This window comes from Anomalospiza imberbis, chromosome 3 (genome assembly GCF_031753505.1).
Source record: "Anomalospiza imberbis isolate Cuckoo-Finch-1a 21T00152 chromosome 3, ASM3175350v1, whole genome shotgun sequence".
In the NCBI taxonomy this organism is placed as follows: domain Eukaryota; kingdom Metazoa; phylum Chordata; class Aves; order Passeriformes; family Viduidae; genus Anomalospiza; species Anomalospiza imberbis.
The window spans coordinates 110,995,004-111,019,432 of record NC_089683.1 but is presented as its reverse complement, the minus strand read 5'-3'; the positions used below and the strand labels follow the sequence as shown (position 1 = coordinate 111,019,432).

Here is a 24,429-nt window from a genome sequence, read left to right as displayed (position 1 = left end):
CACCTCTCCCAGTTTCCAGCTCCAGCAGCTGTGCCCTTCCCCAGCACTCCAGCTGGGGAATGGTCTGGGCAGGAATGGTGCCAAGCCCAACCTCTTGTGGAGCAGCTGAAGTGGTAAATGATGCTCTTCACCTGCCTGTATCTGGTGCACAGAAATATTTTAGAGGCTTTTTTTCTCCCCTCTGTCTGTATCTTGTCCGTGATTTCAAGTGAAGCAGAGTGGTTTTGAAAAGCCCGTGGGTAGTTTATTTCCAGATGTGTGTTTACACCTTGCACATCTCTGGGGGCTAACAGATGCCAGATCACCCGTGTGGGTGTAGTTCTGTGAGAGTGAGCAGATAAACATGATGCTCCAGAGCTGATGTTATTGTTTCTATCCCCAGAAGGGAGATCTGTGAAAGGAAAGGGCACAAACTGCAGAAGAAAACAACCAGCCTTTCATTTAGTCTCTGGCATCTGCTTGAATAAACTGGTGCTGCTTTAACATTACATTAAGCATCCCTCCCACCTACTTATTTTTAAATTCCTCTTGAGTTTCTTTTCCTTTTATTTTGATCTGTTCTGAATATCCCAGGGTCTGGAATTTGTCTTTTATAATGATATATGGCTCGGCATGATGCCAGCCTCAGCTCCAGGGAATCTTTGTTCATGTTAAGATCTGAAAATCTTTATAAACATACACTTGGAGGAAAAACAGTTTGGTATTCAAGAAGCAGGATAAAGAGTTAGAAGAGCTCCAAGTGCTCTTAGCAGCTGTGTCATATCTTACTGGGCTGACATACAGTAAATCCACAGCCCATCCATATTTTCAGTGTGCACACAGTTTGGGTTTCCTCATCCCAAAAGGACAGAGGGGATCTGCAAAAGGTGCAGGAGGAGACCACAGGGACCCACACGTAGCAGGCTCGGTCTGTGTGAGGTGTGAGTCTTGGATTTGGGAAGGAATGACTGAGGAAAGGCCTGAGAGAGGGCTACAGAATCAAGAGTAGCCTGGAAAAGAAAATGAGGGTCTTCAACAGGAGTGAGCCAGAAGCACAGAAAAAAACTTATGGGCTTTTTTAAACACAGCAGGCACTGGATTTTCTAAACTAAACCTCCCCTGACTCAGCTTCATATCATTTCCCCAATTCCTGTTGATAAATAACATAGAGAATAGAAATTTTCAGTTCGCCTGATGTTGCTGGGCAGAGCCTAAAGACTAACTAGCAAAAAAGATGAAAGAATATAAAGGCATGCATTCAGGATGATAAATGTAGCTGGAAATGTATGTGTGGAGAAACAGATAACAAGGTCTGTAGTGGGTTTCTGGCAAGTTAGGTAACAAGAAGCAACAGTGCATGCCCAAAGAAAAAGCTGAAGGAAAGGCCACCTGTAATATTGAAGGATTCAGTGAGTACAACCACCAGAGACCCCTTTAGATGAACCTCCAGGACCATAAAAGGGCTTCCAGTAGGAGATTGATGCATGCAAATTAGTTCTGGGAAAAGTGATGTTTGTGTATTAGCTAGGAGGCACATTGCAATGAATATGTATAAAGAATGCCAGCTTTCTAATGCTTCAAACTGTGTTGGAAAGTTTATTTTCTGGCCAATTTTGGGATCACTGTCACTGGCCTTGGGAGTGGTGCCCCCAGGGAGGATGCTGAAGACCCCACTGAGGATTCCCCTCAGTCTCCTCTTGTCCAGCCTGATCAGACCAAGTGACCTCAGCTGCTCCTCACACGGCTTCTCCTCCAGACCCTTCACCATCCCGGTGTCCTCCAGCAGAGTCCAACAGACCCCCCCAGCTTGCACTCCCTTTGTGCCACGGACAGGTTTTTATTTGGATCAGTGCCTGCTCGGTGAGGAAGGTTAAGCTGGGTTTCTCTGTGGTCATTGAGCACAAACCCAGCTGGGGATGAGCCACCAGCAAGAGCCTGGGGAGGCCAGCAAGGGCCTGGCAGAGAAACCAGCCTGGGAGAGCAAGGGAAGGTTGGGATTGGAGAGGTTTGAGTGATACAAAGTCTGTATTTTGCTAGAGGGTTTTACAGAGTGGCTGGAAGCAAGGGAGGGCATTAAAAGCAGTTTGAGGTACCCTGACTTCTCCGTGCTGAGGTTTTTTTGATTGTTCCTAAACCCTTCCCTTCTAACCAATGGTGCTGGTGTGTCAGTAGAGCTTAGAGTTGAGACTGCAACTCCTCTATATAAAATTCCTATCTTCTGATTTTACTCTATTAGGCCAAAATGCTGCATAGACAATCCTATTTACAGGCGTGAGGCAGCTGCTTTTCATTAGGATGATTTGCCATAAGCCCAGCTGCCAAATTACTTCTGCATTTAAAGAATGACTGTCTCAGCCCCTGTGCTTCATGGCCAGCAGGCTGCCAGGGCAGGGGTGGCAGCAGGTCAACCATTTCCATCCAAATCAGGGCTGGAGACCTCAAAGCCTTGTACAAATCAGCCCAGCTGAGCACAAATGCCCCAACCAGGAGGGTTTTTGATCTGGGCTGGTGGCTGAGAGTCACCAGTCAGCCTCACCAGGGGATATTAAGGTCCTGTTCCACTGTAGGCAGACCTCTTTGTTGAAAATCCCTATAAATGTGTTACTGGGTGAACTGGGCCCTGCAGAATTATCTAAGGCACGAGATCCTCCCTGGCTCAGCGTGGGTGGCACTCCCCATGGCTGCCCAAGTTACTATTTTACAAATCCCCTTTCCAAGCACACCTCTTACTACCTTTTTAAAGATTTGATGTTGATTTTCAGAGCCATTAAGGGCTGCAATGCTTGCTCAGTCTATTTTTTTTTTTAACCAACAATTATTCTGGCTTGCTCCAGGTGGGATTTTTCTTTCTGGCTGGTGAGCTGCTGTGGCTGCTGGCAGTTGTTCAGCCAATGCAATCTGTTGCTCAGCTGGGTTTTTACTCCTTTCCCAGCCCAGCCAGCCAGGACAGAGGGGAAGTGTCACACACGGACACGGGCCAGCTTTTTGGCCTAACTGCTGTTTTTAACATCTGGATGCCATCATGTGGAGTCATTAACAGAAGTAAAAGAGAGTTCAGGCTGAAGGGGGAGGAAATTCCCCTTCGATAGCTCATTGTTAGGGGATGTTCACGTTTGTGGCACAGTCGCTGGAACGCCCTGCTGGAGGAATTGGATGTGTTTCTGATTCTCTCTCCAAGAGATGATGCTGAGGGTGATGGCAGCTGCCAGCATGGGCCCAGTCATCCTCCCTGCAGGCACGAACAGAGCAGCTGGGATTTAGACCTTTCAGGCTGAGCTCATGTCTGCCTTGAAAACAGGCAGGGCTTTGCCACTGGCTTTGTTGTACAGCCCCAGTACATACAAATGTTTCTGAGTACCCATTCCCCACGGGGTTTCCATCAAAATACCTGACTTTTGTCTGAAGCTGGAGGCACCACAGCTCGTGTCTGGGTGATTTCGAAGGGTGTGCTGCCAGGCACAATATTTGGGAGCCATTTGCTCCCTACACAGAGCAGGAAGAAGAATCCATCTCTTTTACTGCCTTTGCTACTGTAGTCCCCCAGCGGCTTACAGAGCAGCGCCTCCTGCAGCCTTTCAGAGCTGGGTTTTGTCCTCATTTTTATGATTTGTTTGTTGGATTTTCAACATTTGCCTTCACTTCTGCTCTGTGTGAGAGTCTTTAGCAGAAGCAGGAAGTGGAAGCTGTGTTCCAGGAATCTATCGTCATACTCCAGAACCACATGTAATTAACAGCACTGGAGGAAAAACGGAAAAACTGGTGCCATGTTCTCACTTTGAACTTCTACTGTTTCTTAAACCACTTCCTGACTGCAGCGTCATCTTGAAAGCACCAGGTTTTTTCTTTCTGGTTGTTTTTTTTTTTTTTTCCTTTTCCTACTCCAGCAATCCCTGCTGCCTTCCTCCAGCACCTTCCAGTATGGTGGGTGCCCAGTGAAGCCATCGGCCGCACGCTGGAATTGAAGCCTTTTCCCAAGCAGGGAGTTGCAAGGCTCCCGGAGCCCGTGGTGAGCCTCCTCACTGTGGGAGGCCGAAGGAGAGGGGAGGGGGGGTTTATCAGCCCAGATAAGACAAGTTTGAGCGCCCCGGGTCTGGCTCAGTGACTCTGCCTGCCTGCATGTGCAGCAGTGAATCCCCGGCAGAACTCACCAGCAGCAGCCGCTGGTCACAGCCCCCAGCCTGGGCACACACCTGGCCAAGGGTTGGGATCCCAAACAACTCCAAGCGGTGGGATCCCACAGCCACCTCCCCAGAGTGTGTGTAAGAGCCCCTGCTGAGGGGAGGTTGGGTGTTACCCCAGGGAGCTTGTCTGCCCAGGGCTGTGCGGATCCATCCAGGGCCTTTGGGAAAATCCCTCTTCTAGGGCCTCTTGGCACGTTTGCCACGACACCAGGCAGGCTCTCAGCCCCACTAGAGCTGTGCTGGGTCAGTCCCTTTGCAGAGCCAGCCACGCTGGCCTGGAACAGGGACAGCCCGCGGCAAAGAGCAGCTTGCACTGGACCTGTGTCAGCATCAGGACAGGATCCGTGCCACCCCTTGGCACCCCACTCCTGAGCAGGCAGGGAGTAAATCCCATCACTCTGGCCACAGCCTTTGTGGCATCTGTTTCATTTTTAAATAGGATCCCCCCTCCCTCTGCCCCAGCTGTGCAGTAATGAACCAGCACGGAGAGGAACAGCAAAGTGTCGTGGCCGCCTCCCACGCAGGAAAGCGGCGGTGGCGGAGCGGGGATGGCCCTGGTGACAAACCGCGTTCCCCAGCCCCAGGCATCGCAGTCATCCTGAAAGCGTGGGGCGGTGCTGGCCCGTCCCCCGTCCCTTTCCTGTGCATCGCGCCACCACCTTCCCTAGGCCGGGACAGGCTGCTTTGGGGCAGAAGGGTGCAATAGAAGGGAATTTTTTTGCCGGGCTGGGAGAGTCCCTAAGGCGGCACGGGGCTTTTGCCACGGCCGTGCCAGCACAGAGACACGAGGCTGTGTCTCTCCCTCCCCCCGAGGCGGTGGGAGCCAGCATAGCGGCGAGCCAGGTGGGAAATGCTGGGTTTTGTTGCCTGAAATGTGGTCGCCACAGAGGGAATGCTCGGACTGTTATAGAAGGGGTTAGACTTTTTGGTTTTGTTTTGGTTTTGGTTCTCCTTTGGTGCTGCTGCTTTTCGAGGGGAAACAGCTGCGTGCAGATGTGCACGAGAGAGGACGGACCCACCTGAGCAGGGTGAGCTGCCTGGGCAGCAGGGTGGCCCCTTCGGATGGGGATTGGGATGGAAAACTCCTCCGGCACCCCTGCCATCACCTCGGGCCACCCTGAGCAGGTCCCCGGTGCTGCCGATGGCAGCCGAAAACAGCAATTAGCAGCAGAATAACAACCCCGGCTGCCTCCCCGGGGGCTCGTTGCTCCCGAGAGGTTCAATTAGCCCTCGCTCGCATAACGCAGGGAGGATAATGCCACTCTCCCCATGGCCGCATCACTCTCATTTCAGTCCTTACCAGCAGAGCAGCACTGCAGGATCACGGCAAAAGGAGAGGATGCTGGAGCTCCGTCCGGGTGCCCGCTGGTTCGGAGGTGATTTTCCACCGCCGCTGCTGGGAAACACAGCCCCGTGGGGGTTTTGTGCCCAGCCAGCGAGTGAGCGAAGATGTGAGTCGTGGTCTCGCAGCCTGTGAAACTGCTTTGGTCTCTCTGTTGCGGCCAGCCATTATTGATTATTTTTAGCTGTAGAAGGGGGCAGGGAGGAATGAGCTGGGACACAGAGGATTTGTTAGTTTTGCAGCTGACTGTTGAGAGATTAATAGACAAACCCCAAGCACTTCGGTATTGTGTGCTCTTTATTTTTAATATAAATCAGTTCTGCAGTGCTTTGCAGGACACAAAGCTGCCTGCTGCCTGGCTTTGCTCCCACCAGCAGCAGGGGGTGAGGGCCAGTGGCTGGGGCATCCCTGCTGCAGGGTTTGTGTTCTGAATTTTCCTCCTGCTGCAGAAAGTGGTGGATGTTCCAGGAATGGGATGAGCCTGCCCGTGCCCGACTGAATGCCAGCCCTCCCATATCCTCTGGCGTGGGTCCTCCCAAGCCAGCCCTGGCTTTGGAATCTCCTGGTGTTGAAGAGATGGCCATCAGCCCTCTTGCCTGCCACTGTCCCTCTGGTCTGGGGCAGAAGGGCCATGTCTGCCCCTGCCAGGACAGAGCAGAGGGCCTGAATCCCTGGCTGGGGTGATGGCTGCTCTGTCCCTCTCATCATGAGCCACTTCACCAAAGCCATCTCACCGAGTTTCATTTTCTTTTTTTGGGTGCAAGCAGCTTTTCCTGGTTGCTCTGAGTGGCTGCTCTGAGTCCTTATGTTGAAGGACCAATAAAAGTCACCCTGCAAGGAAAAAAAGAAAAAGAAGGGGATGTTTTTCCTGCCTTGCTATTGAGCCAAAGTGGCAAAGAAAGTTGTCAGGGAGATGCTCTCTCTGGCAGCAGGATGCACCTGATGAAATTCCCTCTGCTCTGTGGGATAATCCCATCAGAAAATAAATTCCTGTCAACATCTAAGGATGCCCTCATGGGCTAAAACAGATATTACAACTTGGGTGTTGAACTTGGACTTCTTGGTGGGCTTTATTTTATTTTGTTTGAGAAATACTGGTTTTCAGCTAGATTTCTCCCAGGTGCAGTAGGAGCTGACTCTGAGTGTTGCTGCAATCACTTTTTCTTCTCTGGGGAGCAGGAGCATCCTTCAAGGTGAAGTGGGAGGTCAGAAGTGGATCAGAACCAGCAGCTCTTGTTTATGGATGTAGCAGTGGGTCTGACCTCTCTCACTGAGGTTAAATAATAGTGCCTGAGGATGCCCAGGTCGGGATAAAGAAGAAACAGGTGCCTTGAAAGCCTAGGGAAAAATCACTACTAATCTTTTCACAAATCTTGCAGGTGTACAGTCTGTGCTATTTGTCTATAACAATCCCACAAAACACACTGTTTAAACTATAGATCAGTTATATTAAGAGTACTGCAGTGCACCATCAACACGGGTGAAACACTCATCATGACAAAGCTGAGTGTGATGGCATCACCCATGTAAGACATCCCTGAGCACAGTCCAGAGGATTAGCAGCTGAATCAAGGAAGAGCAACTGGTGATCGAGGAAAGCCAGCTCCCTGTTTAAGGAAAACTTCAGCTCCTGAGAAATCCCTTGCCTTTAATTGTATCTGAGAGTGCAATTGCACCTTTGGCCCCAACAGATGTAAAATCAATCTGGCTGAGGAGTGACACGAAGCAACAGGACTCTAATGAGTGACACAAAGAAATGGGACTTAAACTGATGCTTATCTCTGGTCACTGAATACAGGGATCTCGTTCTACATAATGTACATATAAATAATAGAGCAGCCCCTGCAAGAAGAGCCCTCCCAGCTCACCCTGGAGGGTTGGAGATGAGCACCCTGCATCTGTCCCTGGAATTTCACTGGGCACATTGCTAAGCTCTAAAGAATAACACAGCTTTTGAAACCTATTAAAAAATTACCAGTGATGTTACCATTTTCCCTAAAAAATATTCTCCTCTTTGATTAAAAAAAAAATTGTTTTGCAAACAGCTTTTAGCTGTCACCCTTTGTTTTGGACCCTAGTGATTTCTATTTAGTGAGGTGATGAGTAAAATCTTAATTTCTCATCATACTTTAGCTCTTCCCATTTGCTTTTTGTGCATGAGAGAACTACAAATGTTAGCCCAGTGTGATTTTCACTTTCTCTTTATTCAGCCATGCAATCACTAGAGGGAGGCAGATGGTAAATTTATCCATCCTAAGCTCTCAGACAATCTGTGGTGCCTTACAAATGACAGCACAACAGTTGTAAGTAGGAGCTCCTGGTATATCATGCTGCCTAGGGAGGAGATTTGAACACTTGCTGAAATCAGCTTAATTTTGTTGACTGTCCATGCTGGCAGCCCCCAAGGCAGCTGTGTCCTCCTTAGCAGCTGTGGAGCTGCTTGGCTCCTGAAGGTCATGCTGGATCCCTCAGCTCATCCTGGGGTGACTCAAACCCCTCCTGAGAAATCAGGGGTGCAGGAGCTGGTAGAAAGGCTGTGACATTCCTTTTGGGGATTTTGGCCCCGTGGTGCAGAATTTGTGCAACTTGGCCCAGGCCAGTGTGGACGTGCCCATGAGATCCCAAAGAGATGCTCATGGGCCAGGTGACCCCAAAATAGGTAAGAATCAGCAACCGCTGAACACGAAGATTTAGTCAAAAGGGCCAAACATCCTAATGGGTAATTTATGTTTTTATGGAGATTGGCTGAAAATAAAGACTTGCTACCAAACAAACAAATCAGATTAAGATTCCTCACTCAAATACTGACATATCAGCACATCAAAAATAAACTCGGCCTTATGATTGATTTCACCATCTCTACCACCTGTTAAGCTTAAACTAAGCAACTGCTCCTCTTCTCATGAACTAGAAGATACCTTAAGGACCTCCCTGCTTTGCAGCAGGGTTCTCTTCCAGGGTTTACATCCTGGTAGCACAACAATGTTCAGTGTTCAGGAGGGCAAACCTCACCTACTGGAGTTTACACCACCCGGACACTCACGAGTCTATGGCCTGTGGATAGTGTCTACTTAAACTTTATTAAAGCCTTTGATACCATTTCCCAGAGCATTCCCTTGAAGGAACTGGCTGCTCCTGGTATGGACAGGTGTACTCTTTGCTGGGTAAAAAACTGCATGGCCGGGCCCAAAAGAGGGGTGGAGTCACCATGGAATATCCTGAGTTGGAAGGGACTTATAAAGATCATCAAAGTCCATCTCCTGGCCCTGCACAGAACAGCCTGAAGAATTCCACCAAGTGCCTGTGAGTGTTCTCCAAACGCTTCCTGAACTCCACCAGCTCGGTGCTGTGACCACAACCCTGGAGAGTCTGTTCCAACACCCAACCACCCCCTGGGTAAAGAACCTTTTCCTGATATCCAACCTAAACCTCCCCTGACACAGCTTCAGAGCCATTCCCTCAGGTCCTGTCACTGGTCACCAGAGAGAAGAGATCAGTGCCTGCCTCTCCTCTGCCTCTCCTGAGGAAGCTGTAACTGCAGCGAGGTTTCCCCTCAGTCTTCTCCAGGCTGGACAGACCAAGTGACCTTAGCCACTCCTCACACAGCTTCCCCTCCAGACCTTTCACCTTCCTTGTGGCCTCCCTTGGACACTCTCTAACAGCTTTATGTCTCTTTTATATTGTGGTGTCCAAAGCTGCCCCCAGCACTCGAGGTGAGGCTGCCCCAGTGCAGAGCAGAGCAGGACAATCCCCTCCCTTGCCCGGCTGGGGATGCTGTCCCTGATGCCCTCCAGGACACGGGTGGCCCTCCTGGCTGCCAGGCACTGCTGGCTCATGTTCAACTTGCCATGGACCGGGATCCCCAGGTCCCTTTCCATGGCACTGCTCTCCAGCCTCTCGTTCCCCAGTCTGTACATCCAGGGCTGCACCATCCCAGGTGCAGAATTTGCCACTTGCCCTTGTTGAACTTCTCATGGTTGGTGACTGCCCAGTCCTCTCATTTGCTGAGGTCTCTCTGCAGCATCTCCCTGCCTTGGAGGGAGCTAACAGCTCCTCCCCCTTGTGCATTGTCTGTGAACTGGCCCAGTGTCCCTCCCAGTCCTGTGTCCAAGTCATTTATGGAGATGTTGAAGAGCACAGGGCCAAGGATGGAGCCTGCAGGACCCCAGCAGTGACAGGTCCCCAGTCTGATGTCACCCCGCTCACTGTAACCCTTTGTGGCCCAGCCATGAGCTCACCCATCCCAGGATGAGTTTATCCAGCTGGGGTAGGGACATTTTGTCCAGAAGGTCCTATGAGAGACAGTATCAAAAGCTTGACTGAAATCCAAAAGTGCAACATCAACTGGTTTCTCTTGATCAGCTGGGCGGGTTACCCTGCCAGAAAAGGAAATCAGGTTTGATAAGCAGCACTTTCCTGTCATGAAGCTGTGCTGGCTGTGACCAAGGAGTGCATTGTCCTTCAGGTGCTCATCAATACCTCCCAGAAGAATCTTCTCCATAATTTACCAGCCACTGAAGTGAATGTGACAGGCCTGAAGTTTCCAGGGTCATCCTTCTTGCCCTTCTTGAAAACTGGGACAATGTTTGCCAGCTTCTGGTTAGCTGTGGCCTCTCCAGATTCCCAAGACAATTCAAAAATCATGGAGACGGGCCTCACAGTGTCATCAGCCAGCTCTTGGAGTGTTCTCAGAGGAATCCCAGCAGGTCCCACAGACTCATGGAGGTCCAGCTGGAGCACTGGAATGGCCCTCAGAGCTCAGTTCAGGGCACTGGGAGCCCCTTAGCCCATCATTGGTGTTGAAGACAGAGACAAAGAAAGCATTAAACATCTTTGCTTTATGGCCTGTTTGTGAGGTGACCATCCTCATCCTGTACCAGGCTGATGTTATTTCTGCACTGGTGTTTGATATTAATGTATTGTAAAAACCCTGGTTTAATGGTCTCCCACAGCTCTGGACAGCTTCAGCCCCAGCTGAGCTTTGGCCACACAAAATTTCTCGCTGCAGTGGTGAACAGCAGCTCTGTATTCCTTCCATGTCACCTGAGCTTGCTTCCACTGGGCATACACCTTCCTTTTTTGCCATACTTCCAGAAGAAGATCCCTTCTCAGCCAAGCCATCTTTCTATCTTGTCTGCTTGACTTCTGACATTTGGGGAATTGCCTGTTCCTGTGCCCTTAGGAGGTGATATGCTTAAAAAATGACCAGCACTGATGGACACCAGAACCTGCAAAAACATTTTCCCAGGGAACCTTACCCTCTACTTCCCTGAGCAGCCTGAAGTCATGTCCAGGGTTGAAGTTTGCTGGCACTTTTCCTCCCTGTCAACAGAGATTTTTAAACTTGATGGTTTTGTGATCACTGTGGCCAAGACAGCCACCAATGCCCCTTTCACTCATGAGACCCTCTCTGTGAGCAAGCAGCAAATCAAGGAGGGCATCTCAGTCTGCTCTCTTAGTACCTGTACCATGAAATCATCATCCAGGTGTTGTAGGAATTTTCTGAACCTGTTTGTGCCAGCTGTGCAGTGTTCCCAGCCAACATCTGGCAAGTTGAAGTCCCTCATAAGGACAAAGGCTCCAGAACTGGAGGGATTTCAGTCCTGTAGATGTGGTGCTCAGGGGCATGGCTCCGTGTTGGGCCAGGCAGTGTTTGGTTAATGGTTGGACTCCATCCTCCCAGAGTGATTTTCCAAGATTCTCTCTACCTGTGGTAAGTGGGAAAGGGGTTTTGCAGGTCTGGCCACACCTGGACAGCAGGAGGGGGTTTGGGGTCACATTGAACATGTGTAGTTATGGAGAGATGGCTGTGGAGGAAAATGTTTGTCCTGCTGCAAGAGTTACAGGCTCTCACTGGCCTTTTGGTCATTGGGACTGCAATGGGGTGCATGGAGAAGCTTAAAAATTGTGAGCTGGGAAGCATTTGCTTGCTCCAATACAACTGAAAACCCAGGCAGCTGGGACAGTCTGATGAACTGCTTAATTTGACCCCCAAAAAACCCGTGGGGGTGTTTGTCCCTGAACATCCATCATCCTATCAGGCTACGATGAGCTGGAAAGAAAAAAAAAATATTTTGCTAAATGACGATTGACATTTTAAAAGCAATATTGTCAAAGCTGCATGTCAAACAGCCTAATTGCCTAATCTGTGTGGCTCCTAATGACAAGTTAGACTCTTACAGCTGAAAGAATTTTAAGCATCTAATAATTTATACATCATCACCTGGGCTATTTGCTTTCCACACTTCAGTAAATGTAGATGAGGAGGGAAATTCGAGGCAATTTCACCTGTTTCACGCAGTCCTGTCTCAGGATGGTGCAACCCCAGGGGAAATCATAGCCTTCAGCAGAAGCTGGTTAAAATGTTGTGATGAAAACACTCATTTTTACATCAGGACTCTTTTTTTCCCCCACTCTTTCTTTTATAAGACAACAAACAACTTGGGCTCTGCTTCTGTGTCAGACTGGGGTATCAGCACCACTTTAATTTCAGGTCAGAATATTATGTGTTATAAATGGAAAAATGTATTTTACCCAAATACCCAGCACAGAAACAACACTTGGGCAGCAAACTGAAAGAGCAAGTCTGTCCCTAACAAGCTATAGCTGGCCTCATTTCATTGATTAGCTAATTGCTATTAGCTAATTGCTGGCACTGGTGAAGCTGGGTCCTATATGAGTGAGTGGGCTGCTAGGCCAGCCCCTTTGCTGGAGGGATGTGTTTTGGGGAGGGTCTGGGCAAGGTGGTGACCCCACATTTGCTCTGCCTGAGGGATTATTTTGGGGAGAGACAGGGAAGGTTTTTTTTTTTTTGTATGTTCTGTTGTGTGTGGGTTTTCTTTGTTGTTGGTGTTTTTTTTTTTTTTTTTTTTTTTTTTGTCTTATTTAATGCTGTGCCTCTGGTAAACCTTTGCCATGAGGCCTTTGCCCTCCCCATTTATTCTGGCCCTGCTCATGATGCCTTGGGTGCTGGGGCCAGCTCCTGCTGGGCAGGGTCCTGGGGTGATGCTGGGGCCCTGCTGTGATGCTGCTGGTGCTGCTGCAGGGGTGAGTGAGGGGAAGTGGGGACTTGGTTCCCTGTAGGAAGCTCCCCTCTTGGGTGTGGTGTCCTGCCTGCTTGCAGATCCTTCTCCCTTCTGCCTGGCCCTGAGTGATTAAAGCCTGGCTGGCTTTGCTTGCTGTGTTTTGGGGTTGGATTTTGTATTGGCTGTGGTCCAACAGCACAAATCAGGCAGTGCTTCTGGATGTAGGGAGGGGAGAAGATTTATAATCACAGGGAGAAATGATGTGACCTTGGGACTCGGTCCAGGTGCAGGCAAAACCCCAATCCACCAGGCTGGGTTTGGTTCTCCCTTCCCACAGGGCTGGTGTTGGCGTTTCTCTGAGCAATGTTATAAATACTGGGAATTGGCATTTGGGCCTGCAATTGAATTTTTTTTTTTTTTTTTTTGGTAGTCAAGGGGATCCCCTCAGGAATACTGGAAGGTTAAACCAGGTAAGAATTAGTTTTCAGATCAGCCTCCGTGGTGTTTTTGGTGGCTTTTTTTTGAGGTTAGTGGTAGTTTTTTGGGGTTTTTTTTGGGTTTTTCCCAGCCCCCTCTAGAATTTGTTGGGTACTTCAAGGCACCAAGTAGTGTGGAAAGCCAGGAGTGACAATCTGGCTGTGGGATGGTATGGAGAGGGAGTGGGGTGTGGTTGATCCACCTGAGTGCTGGGGTAGGGAAAAATCAGTGCTGGTGTGGGAGATAACCTGTGCCACTGTCCTGTGGCTGCCACAGAGCAAGTCCTGCAGGCAGGAGCAAAGCACTGCAGCAATTAAAAGCAAAAGTTCAACCCAAGCTTCAAGTGTGCCCCTGTAGGGTAAGCCTGTCCTGAACTTGCCACCCTTCTGGCTTTGAGGAAAGTGGTTTTGGAAAACACTGCTTTTCCCTGCCTCAGGAAAGCTGCTTTCCACTTTGAGTGCTGTGGGGAGATACTAATGTTGGGGCTCTAATGGCTTCTGGCTTGGCTGAGCCCTCTAAACCCAAGAGATTGAAAATGCCTTCAGGAGAGCTTTTTCTCCCAGCTCTGCAGGTGTATAAGCAACCAACCTGAAACCAAACGTAGCAGGGCTCTCTTTGCTTTTGTAACTCTCCTAGCTGGGGCAACTCCCTGAGCCTTTAGCCTTGGTCCCTAAACAGCCTGACCCTGCAGAGGAGAAACTGCCTCCCTGGGACAAGTGGCACCCACTGTGTGGCTGTCCTGAGCCCTCTGTGCTCCTGCATGGCCATGGGGGGCTTAAAGCATGACTGTGCCCTGCAGTGGGGGCACAGCCTGGCTCTCCATGGGGCAGGAGGTGGTGGTGGCCAGGGCTTCTCCAGCTTTCCAAGGGTTTACTCCCACATTTTCCCACTGAAGGGTTTCTGCATTGGTTGGCAAACAGGAGCAGGAGGTACCAAAATGGGGAGAAGAGGGATCCTGAAGGTAATTTCTGGAAATAAAGATGGTAACTATTTGTTTGGAAGTGGAAATGGGGGAAAATTTGGTTGTTGCTTCTTGTCTTCCAGAGCTGGAATCTCCTTGGTTATTGGCCTATGTGCCTATAAGAAGGTGCCACAGAGTGCTGAAGGACAAATATGGGGATTTTTCTCCTCCAGCATTCCATGCTGATTTCCCTGTAAGCTTTTGGTGCAACTGGACAATCTGGGCAGGCTCCAGGAAGCACATAATAATTTATATCCAGGGATTCATCGCCAAGGATGCTTGCAACAAAAATGAGGACAAAATTCTGTTTGAAGGAGTCTCCTCCCTGGTGGAGAACAGTGTTGTTTATGCCTGCTGGAAAAAGGAGATGCATGTTTTTGCCACCTTTGCTCAGGCTGTCCATGTTGTGCTGCTGAAGAGGTACTTGCCAAACCAGAGAGATGCACAATTTAAAGGGAAGTACTACATCTTCCAAGACCAGCAAGGTGCCTCTTCCTCCAAAGATGATGCGGTTTCTGGAACTTCTGCTTCAAAACTGCCAAAGAAAGGTGGTGTTTCTGGCTGGGTTGAAAACCTTCGAGATGCACTGGGCTTTGCGGCCGCACGTGGCAGCCCCACCGTGCTAAGCAGCGAGTGGATGCAGGGAAGAGGGATCAATCTGGACACTGCGGCTGTGGGAAGCCCTACAGAGCTTATCTCATGTGGCCATGCAAGGACACAGGCTCTGGAAACAAAAGCTCCTTGTGGGCTGGGGTCTGAGCTGCTGGAGGCTCCAGGCATAGGAACACCTGAGGGAATAATCCCCACTGCAGCTCAGGACATTTGGGGGCAGAACCCCTCCCTGAGTGAGGACAGTGCTGTGAGTTCTGCTCCTGTGCACAGTGTGCTTTTGCAAACTCCTTTGCTTGGTGCCTTCCAGGGAGCAGACCCTTTTTGGCAGCCAGCAGGTGTGAGTCTGGAGAGCAGCCAGCCTGTCCTGAGCCCTACCCTGAGGCCAAAAGTCCTGGGCCATGTGCAGTTTACCATTAAACCAACAGGCACGGGTTGCCTGGACTTGGCTGCGCCTTCTGAGCCTCTGTCCCTGGGCACAGGACAAGGCCAGGAGGGCACAGGTGCCACCAGGGACAGCCAGCTCAGCACAGCCAGCCTGGAGAAGGATGGAAGCCGTGCCCTGCTGAGTGTCCCAGCTGATGGCCTTGCCAAGGGCCTGATGCCCAGCCTGAGGAGCCCCTCTGATGTGATCACCAGGGACCACTTGCAGCTGCTTCCTGAGAGAAGCCAAAGCAGTTTGGGGCTTTTGTCCATGCCTAAACCTGAGCTAGGCACAACTGGCCTCCATTATACAGAGTTCATGGATATTTTCCCACTGGGAAGTTTTGGGGGAGCTGTCAGGAGGAGAACAGCGCTGCATCCCACAGCACCAGGGCTGGCTGTACCTGCTTTGTCAACAGGGCTGGAGCATCCCCTCACACCTGTGCCTGCCCTGGGGCCAGAAAGCATCCCTGTGCTGCTGACCTCCTCCACAGCACCTGTCCCTGCAGACTCTGGCTCTCTGGATTTAGTCCCTGAAGCACCTCTTCCCCCACAAGTGGAGTCTCTGTCCATGGTGGCCTCTCCACCAGCTGCTCTGGATTGGGACCCTGTCAGTCTCAGGCAAAGGGACATCTCCTCAGCTAGCTCAGGAGGACAGGAGATGGTCTCCCCTTCACCACCCTGCTATCCACCAGTAACCTCTGAAGTGGGCACAGATAGGTCCTCCAGATGCCTTGGCCCTGGGATGCAAAAGTTGGTGGCGGGACAGGCAGGTGGCCAGAGAGGTGGAAGCACAGCCTCAGTGGGCTTGATGGCCAGGAGTCCCTCCCCAGTCTTTGTCACTGTCCCAGGGCCTGGTGGGAGGCTCGCTCAGCCTGAGGGTCGTGTCGGCAGAGGCTCTGGGGTGACACCAGCTGCCCTGGCTGACACCAGAGAGGTGCATGAGGTGCCTGTGCAGCATCAGGACAGTGACACACCAGCTTCTGTCTCCAACTTCAGGATGTTTAAAATGCAGGGAACCACAGAAGCTGTGCAAGTGGGTGCAGGACAGAGAACTGCCTCCTTCAGCACCACTCCTGCACACCCTGCTCTGCCTGCAGCTCCGTCGGGAGAAACACTGCCAAGAGACCAAAAGCCTTGGGAGCCCTCTGGTGTACCCAGGAACACCCAGGTGCCAGAAGGACAGCAAGGGAAACATGCTGGTAGGTGTCCCAGCACTTTGTGTCTTGGCACGAGTCATCTTTAGAAGCCAAAAGTACTTGGTGGGGGCAAGGACAAGGCTGTGCCTTTCACCTGCAGTCTCCACTTGGCAATCCTAACCTGCTGTCTGGGGAGAATTGGGCTGGGGTGACCCTGGCTGGACACCAGGTGCCCTCCAAAGCTGCTTCTCAGCAGGACAGGGGAGAGAAAATGCGATTAAAGGCTTGTGAGGTGAGATAAGGGCAGGGAGAGATCACTGACTGTCTACCATCATGGGCAAAACAGACTTGGGGAAATCAGTTTAATTTCTTACCAATCAAATCAGTGTAGGATAATGAGAAATCAATCCAAATCTTAAAACCAGCTTCCCCTCAGCCCTCCCCTCTTCCCAGGCTCAACTTCACTCCTGGTTTCTCTACTCCTCCCCTGCCTCTGGAAGGGCAGGGGAATGGCACCTGCAGTCAGTTCATCACACCTTGTCTCAGGCACTCCTTCCTTCTCAGGGGAGGACTCCTCATCGGCCTGCCCAGTGCTGGGCCCGTCTTGGAGCTGGCTGGCACTGGCTCTGCTTCATGCAGCCTCTCACAGAGGCTTAGCTCCAGCTGAAGTGTGGATATGTGGCTCCAGGGGCTGGAACTACAGAAATCTTGTAGCAGCAGAGGGTCTGAAACACTGCCTCTCCCGTGGCAGTTTGTGTAATATAAAATGTAATATGTGACACAATTTGTGAATATGATAACCTTTGCATGTTTCTTTTCTTTGTTCCAGATGTGTCAGAGCTGGGCCCGCCCTGGGTAACTGAGTACTTTCCCATCAGGAGCTGCCACCTCATCTTCCAGGATGGATCTGGCCTGTTTTACCTCCCGCTGCACGCTGACATTAAACCCAACATCTGGTGCAACTGGACCATCTGGGCAGGCCCCCAGAAGCACATTGTCATCTATGTCCAAGGGTTCCAGGGCAGCGATGGCTGTGGCCACAACCAGGACAAGATCATCTTCCAGGGGGTCTCGTCCAGCGTGGAAACCAAAGTGGTGTTTGCCTGCCACAACCGAGGCACTCTGATCTTTGCTGCACGAGCCACTGAGGTCCAGGTGTTGTTTCTGTCAGGGAGTAGTTCCAGAAGCCATGAATACAAGCATTTTAGAGGCCAGTATTATGTATTCAGAGACCCTGAAACTGTGGGCTCTTCAAGTGATACCACAGCAGCTCCCCAGGAGCCTGTCCAGGGGACCTCTAAAAAAGAGAGCTGGAGGACAGTGGTGACCAAAGGTTTATTGTCCAGGCTGACAGCTCCTCCAGGCCCACCAGCTGCACCTCCTGGTGGCAGGATTCAGCCTGACACTGTGAGCCCAGAAGAAGAGGGCCAACATTCTCCTGATCTCATGCAAGATACTCAGTCTGGTAACCGGAGTGAGCATGGCCAGGATGAAACCAGGCTGGAAAAGAATCTTAAGGATGGTGGCAGCAAGGGTAGAGAAACTGGAGATGACATGTTGGTGGAGCCAGCTCCAGCTGGGCAAGACACTGGGGGTAAAGCTGAGCCACCTGCCTTGGAGCTGACCAAGGGGGACACAGAGCCAGGGACTGCTCTGGTCACCATGGTCCCATGTCACCCAGCTGGTTCCCCTTGCTCACAGATGCCCAGCAGCAGTGTAGGTGTCTCTGACACATCACCTACCCTGGGTCAGGCCAGCGGCAGCCCCTCAGAAGTGACAACTGCTGCACATCACACACAGACACCAGAGCTGGCAGAGCCACCACTGAACACCAGCACACAACCACCTCTCTACGCCTCTCCTGGTGTGACTGCTGCTGATGTGGTGTCTCTGGGAGGAAGGACTGAAGAGCTCTTTGGTAAGGTGATTTTTTGGTTATTACTGGCTGAACCGATGCCTGACAATGTGCAATATCCACCTCCAGTGATGCAGCACTCCCGTAGGGGTTTTTTTTGTAGACATGGCTGTTACCTTCAGCACCAACCATGTGGTACCACTCTTGACTCCTGTATCCAGGGAGGGAGGGACTTGAGAAGACATAGGATTATCAATTCGAACGTGGGCATCTATGGGATTATGCTGCTCATAATAGGGACAGGCTGATTTCTAATCCAAGTATTTTGAGTTATCATGGAGGAGCCAGCCTCTCTGCTGTGACTTCACCTCCAAAGCAGACTGGGAGTGCTCATCTTGGTTTTAAACAGCCCTGCCTTGCACCGATTCCTCTGTAGCCTGACACAGTGCTCCCAGGCATGATCACTGAGTCTGAACTCCAGAAGCTGGAGAAAGGTTAGAAAATTCCTTTGTCTCTTAAGAAAGTTGAGGCGTTGATGGTAGATCACTTACACAGGCTACTGATACGCTTTAATTTCTACTAATTTCTATTAATTTCTACTAATATTTAGCTACTGATATGTTTTAATTTCTGCCTGACAGCAGAAGATGTTTTCAAATGGTACTTCCTCACCTCCAAACTATTCTTGCCCCTCTGTTGTAGATTTTATTCAGATTTTTTGCATTTGCTGGCATGTAATGCCCAAGTTGTTTTGCTCCACTGGGATCCAAGGCAGCTCTGGTGACTTCACAGGGATAAGAGTTTGTCTGCTTCCAGAAATAGAAATGAGGTTTATTGGGGTGACTTCTTTCTAAAGAGCACTTTCCATTGTAGAGAAGAGATTGTCTTCAGAGCCTGATATTTACTTTCAGTATGGAGAACAGAGACAGGAGCTGGCACATGGCACTCTTTTTGCAAAGTGACCCAGACCTAGTGTACTTTCCCTCCCCATCAATGGTACATCAGTGATAGCAGTCTGATGCTTTCCCTTGCTTTGGCAGATCTGATGTCATCTGTGGAGAATGACACAGGACTGCAGTCCCAGCACCATCCTGGAGGTGAGCCATGCAGAGTTAAGCCTGCCTTAAAACACTGCCCTAAGCTCAGGGAGCTGCCTGAGGCTGTGCTGGACATCACCTGCTCATTACATTTAGAAAGCAGTGGGAGCTGTTTCTGAGTAGTAACCACCCTGAAGATGTTATTTTTTAAGATGTCACTGCAACCCCACAGTTGTGCTTTGGCCACTTGGTGTGTCTCCCCTGGAGAAACCCAAGCTCAGGTGTTAACCCTGACATATCTGCTGGCTTGTTGGAGTCCAAGCATTACTTTTTTTGCTATCTGAGTAAGGTTTTTCTAAGATGAATGAACATCAGTTCCTCCAGTGTATTCTGATGGATCAGAAATGTGCAGAAATCCTGCTCCTCAGACCAGGGAGAGAAGGAAAACCCTCTTTTGGGAGAGCAACTAAACACTATTAAATGCAGGGTTTGTATGGCCCAGCAAGCCACAGAAACATCTTACACAAAGGAGTCAATACAGAAGGAGCCTGAGCTCCAAACAGGGGAAGTATTGAGGAACAAATAGGTTTTAAACAGCCAACTGGCAAATCTGTGCCAGTGTGGATTCCAAGAGAAACTGGCTTTTAGACTCCATCAATAATTATGACAATCCCTTTGGGAAGCAGAAGGGCTAAAGGCATGTGGATGTGATTGGATATATATTGGATATGTTGCTTTTATCAGTTTTTCACTGAGAGATCAATTCTAGTATTCATCAAAAAGCATTAACTAAGGTTTTTGTTCACCTGTTACTCAACGACTTGTCCTACCTGATGCACAGCCCCTGGAAATACCCTTGTGGCACTGACCTGCACAAGCATGGTGCTGTTCTGGTGTTGATGTTTAAGGACTAACTCATTTGGGGAGCCTGTTTGTATTATGTGCATTTGAACATGCCAGGATCCTTGTGTCTTCTGGCAGATGTGCTGTTTGAAGTCACTGTTGAAATCAAAGCCAAGGACTGGATTCCTCACAGTGGAAGTGAGTTCCAAAAGGATCTCCTTGAATCTCTGAAGAATCACGTAAGTGTGGGCATGGGGAGGTGGAGAAGAACAGATGGGATGTCCCAAATCTTCATGTAGAAGAAGAGACCATTTTGTGCTTTTGTGTTTCGGGAAGATGACCTGGAGCTAAGCAAATGGGAACAACTGGTATTCTTCTAAAGAAAGGGCTCAGAGCAGTGGGCTATGGGGCGTCCTCTGCATCCCAGGGGTTTGTGAAGGGGGAGAGAGATGGGGTGCTACAGTGAGAAAAGAAGCTGTTTGCTGTCATACTCCTGCTGGTTGAACATCAAATCAGCACTGGTCACTCTGTTCCTTTGCAGATCCAGAAGAACCTGAAGCTTTCTGCCAATAGAGTCAGTGAAATAAAGTTAAAGGATGTCAAAAGGTAGGGTTAATGCTGTGCTGCTGGCTTGGCAGGTGACTGCTATAACCTGTAATGTTTCTTGGATTAGCAGTGTCTTGGCTTCTCACTCTCCTTCCCCAGGAAGAGACATGTGTTCTTCCTTGATCTGTAACTTGTCCTGAAATTAGAAAAAAAAAAATTGTTTTCTAGAGGAAAGATGGTGAAAATTGATGTTTAATATTATCTGGGGCGTATATAGGTCTAAGATGGATTTAAACTTTGGAGGAAAAGGAGGATAATCTAACCTGCCACAGTGCTTGCTGGAGAAAGCTGGGAGCTGTCAGCAGAGGCTGATCTGGGACTGCAGATTGCTACTACAATTCACTTTACACAAATATCTGGTCATTTCAGCCTAGGTCCAGAAGAGGAGCCATTCCTGGGCTTTCCTTTTTCCCATGGTCCAAGTGCAAAGCTGCCTCTTGGCATGGATCATCTTTGCAAGAGCCTGCAGCACCACAATCCCATGCCAAGGGTTGAAGGTTTAAATGGGCTGTCAGAGCTGGGCCTGCAGTGATTTTATTTTCCTCCTGCCCACAGGACGAGGGATACCAACCTGCTCCTCACCTTCTGGCTGCACCTGGAGCCGGAGGAGAGGAACGTTTCTCTGCTCCTGCGCTCCCACCTGGAGGAGCTGCTTGGCTCCTCGGTGGGCATGGAGAAGCTGCAGCTTGTTTCACTGTTTGTTGAAGGTGGGTGCTTCACTTTAAATTCTTTTTTTCCTGAAATAAACCCTTTAATGCCAAGCCTGACTTGACTTGGGACATCTATTCCCTGTTATAGATGTGAACGAATGCCAGGCTGGGCTTGGCCTCTGTGGGGAGGAGGCAGAGTGCTTCAATGGCGTGGGCACCTACCTGTGCCGCTGCAAGAAGGACTACGAGGATCATTCTCCCACCAAGTCCGGCACGCTCTGCATCCGCTCTCCCCGGGCAGGTAGAGCATGGAGCTGCGGCTCTGCTTCATCTTGCGGGCTGGTGCTTTCCTGGCCTGAGTGTGGGAGAGTCACTGGAGTGAGTGAGCACACCAGGGCAGGGGGCTCTCTCCTAGCTGGGGGTCCTGCACCTCTGCTGATGTGTGGTGTGAGTGGTGGCTTTAGGTGTCCCTGCCAGGTGTGGCAGGCTTGTGGAATGCCTTTGCAAGGCAATTCCCAGCTGGGAATAGAGCCTCTCCACGAGCCTTAGGCTCTCTTCCTCCAGTCTGCTGTTTTCTGTGCATCAGGGCTACAACCTGGCACATGTGAGCCTACAACCTGGCACATGTGAGCCCTTCAGTGGTAAGCAGAGTGTGGTCAGGGGTGATTTATGAGCTACCTCTGCTGTAGCTGATGTGATCAGCAAACCTGGTGGCTCCTGGGGGTGCCCTTTGTTCTCCTGTCACCCTGTGTAGATCTTGGCGAGAAGCACAGCAATGTTCCTGGTGTTTACCCCAGCTTTGACACAAGGCTGAGCAGATGGCATGTGGTGCTTGACTATAATCGGAGGTGGCTAATCCAATCTTGCAGAGTAATGGAGCCTCACAGGCTGCAAAACAGCAATATTGTGCAATATGTGCTCCAAACACTGCGGCTGCTTTTACCAAAACTACTTCAACATCGCTGCAGTGGCTTAAACCTTAACATGAGCCTATAGCCAAAGATAATTTCTCAGCCATCCTACCAAACCCAAGTTAATTAACAACTTGAGTAGTCTAAGCCTGTACAGATCAGCTGGTTATTGTTATATTCTGATACAGGAAATTTTATAAATCCAGCTTTATCTGTTGGGCCATGGGGAGGGTCTCTGCAGGCCTGGACAGGGGCAGCAGCAGACCTTTTAGTCTCCCTGTAGCTACACGTGGATTTGGCAATGACTTTGCTGTGTCGGGGTTCTTCTGGGATAGCACCATCCATCCTTGTGCTGCTCCGGCCTCTTGGTCGAAGTTATTTCCCGGGGACGGAGGCTTGGGAGACACGCTGCGGCCTGGAGGCAGGCGTGAGTGTTTCTGGAGGGTGGCAGGGGCCATGCAGAACTTCCCAGAGGAGACGTGGGGCGCTTTGTGAGCGCATTGGGGGCACTGGGGTGAGGCCGTGGCTTTTCTCTTGCAGGGACCAGCACCTTCCTCCGCCACGCCGACATGCTGGCGGGGGCAGCCCTTGTGGCCGGCCTGGTGCTGCTGGTGGCCTTTAGTGCCCTCTGCGTCACGGCCCTGTGGGGACAGGCCCTCAGGAGGAGCCCAAGGCCGGAGGAGCCGGCGGCGAGGGCCGTGGAGGAGCCAGCCATGGAGCTGCACGACCTGGGGGAGTGCCTGCAGCTCGACCCCTTCCAGCTGAAGCTGCGGGCCAGGTCCCCCGAGTGGCTCTGGAGTGCCCGTGCCCACCCTGGCCAGGCGGGACGGCTCTTCCCCGAGCAGCCTGCCCCGCTCTGCGGCGGGCCCGGGCCTCGCTGAGCTGTGCAGTCACTCCTGCATGTCCCCAGATTTCTGCCACACCCCCCGGCTGTGCCACCCCTTCTGCGGTGCTTTATGGACCGTGAGTATCCCACAAGTGCTCCTCGTGTTGTAATTTAATTTTTTTTTAATGCTTGCTCAGCTTGGGGAACAAAATGTTTGCTTCATGCCGCTGTACGTCTGCTGATTTATCCTGCTCGAGGTCTGCACAGGAAAATTAAAAACTTTATTTTTTTTTTAAGAGAAAAAGGAAATAATATGTTTTGGTACTTAATATGAAATTAAAAATTATTCTGCATCCTGCTCAGTGCTGCCTGCTTTCCCCTGCCCCCATGGCAGAGCTCTGCGGGAAGCCCTGGCATGACCTGAGGATCTGTGGGGTATTTCTTCCAGCCTGGCTGAGAAACATCTCCAGAACTTGACTTAAAATTTTGGTGAGAAACCCGGTCAGGTTGTGGCAGGTGCGCCCCCACTCACTGAATGATGGAGACAGCATTTTTGGCGCTTGCAGCATTTCTGGATGCAGGCTGCAAAAACCCCACCACCACCACCACCACCTCGTCCCGGCCCGATGTAAAGCCCAGCTGCCTTCCCAGCTTGTCCTGCACCTGGAGCCCGGTATCTCCTCTGTTTGTGGTTTTTTTTTTAAAGGGGGTTTCAAGCGGAATTCCCGCTTTCCCCGGGAAGAAGCGTGCATGGAGCGGTGGCAGATGCCCCGCTGGAGGGAGCCAAAAGCCCGGGAAGGGGCTGCCTGCAGCCGCCCGGGAGGCGCTCCCCGAGCTGGGGCACGGCCGGGGCTGCGGGCCCCGGGCACAAACAGCTCAGCCAGGGCCGCTCGGGAGCGGTGTCCCGGGGCCTCTGGGGCAGCTTTGGGCAGCATGTGCTGTGGAGGTGTGGGCTGGAGGGAGCGGGGTTGCACGTGGATGTGCCCAGCTCAGGGTTTGCTCTGCACGGGTCAGCTTAGAAGGGGCTGGAAATGGCCCTGCTGTGTTTCTGTGCAGGTGAGGATACTGGCGAAGGAGTCCATAAGAGGCAGAGGTCCTGGAGTGTGTTTCCCCAGGAGCCACCCTAGGGATCAAAGGGAGCAAGTCCCTAGGATAACTTGCTTCCGTACTCCTCCCCCCCCCCACCCCCCCCCCCCCCCCCAAAAAAAAACCCAACCAAACAAAAACCAACCAAACAAAAAAAACCTCCCCCCACAAAAAAAAAAAAAAAAAAAAAAAGAAAGGGGCAGTTCCTTTATCTCGGCTGTTGAATTGCTGAAGAAGGAACATTTGCAGTGTGTGGAGGGGGATTTGCCAAAGGATGAGCACAGATTGGGGCGCTGTAAATGCCAGTGTTGTGGGAAGCAGGTGAGAGCGCGTTGTTTGCACTGAGGTGATAAAGGAACAAGCATCCTCCGTGCCCCTCTGGCAAGGTGTGGCTGTGCTGCTCTCCCATAACAGGCTCATCCGAATTAGCTGCTGCTGCTGGGGCTCTCCTGCCTGCGGAGCTGGTGCCTCCCTGCACA

At 50.9% G+C, this 24,429-nt stretch overlaps 1 protein-coding gene and 1 long non-coding RNA gene across 2 annotated transcripts; one reads left to right on the top strand and one right to left on the bottom strand.

Annotated features, from left to right (window-relative positions):
• Positions 1–13,875: 13,875 nt before the first annotated feature.
• Positions 13,876–22,951, top strand: LOC137471842 (uncharacterized). Its single transcript, XM_068186445.1, has 8 exons — positions 13,876–16,199; positions 16,966–18,054; positions 19,032–19,088; positions 20,010–20,110; positions 20,413–20,477; positions 21,033–21,184; positions 21,276–21,428; positions 22,579–22,951. Exons 1-8 carry the CDS (start codon positions 13,985–13,987, stop codon positions 22,917–22,919), a joined length of 4,173 nt encoding a protein of 1,390 aa, XP_068042546.1. The 5' UTR covers positions 13,876–13,984; the 3' UTR covers positions 22,920–22,951.
• LOC137471843 (uncharacterized) lies at positions 17,822–19,333 on the bottom strand. The gene is made up of 2 exons (XR_010997889.1): positions 18,592–19,333; positions 17,822–18,547 (listed from the first exon to the last, which is right to left on the bottom strand). It is a non-coding gene; the product is annotated as an uncharacterized lncRNA (long non-coding RNA).
• Positions 22,952–24,429: the final 1,478 nt, after the last annotated feature.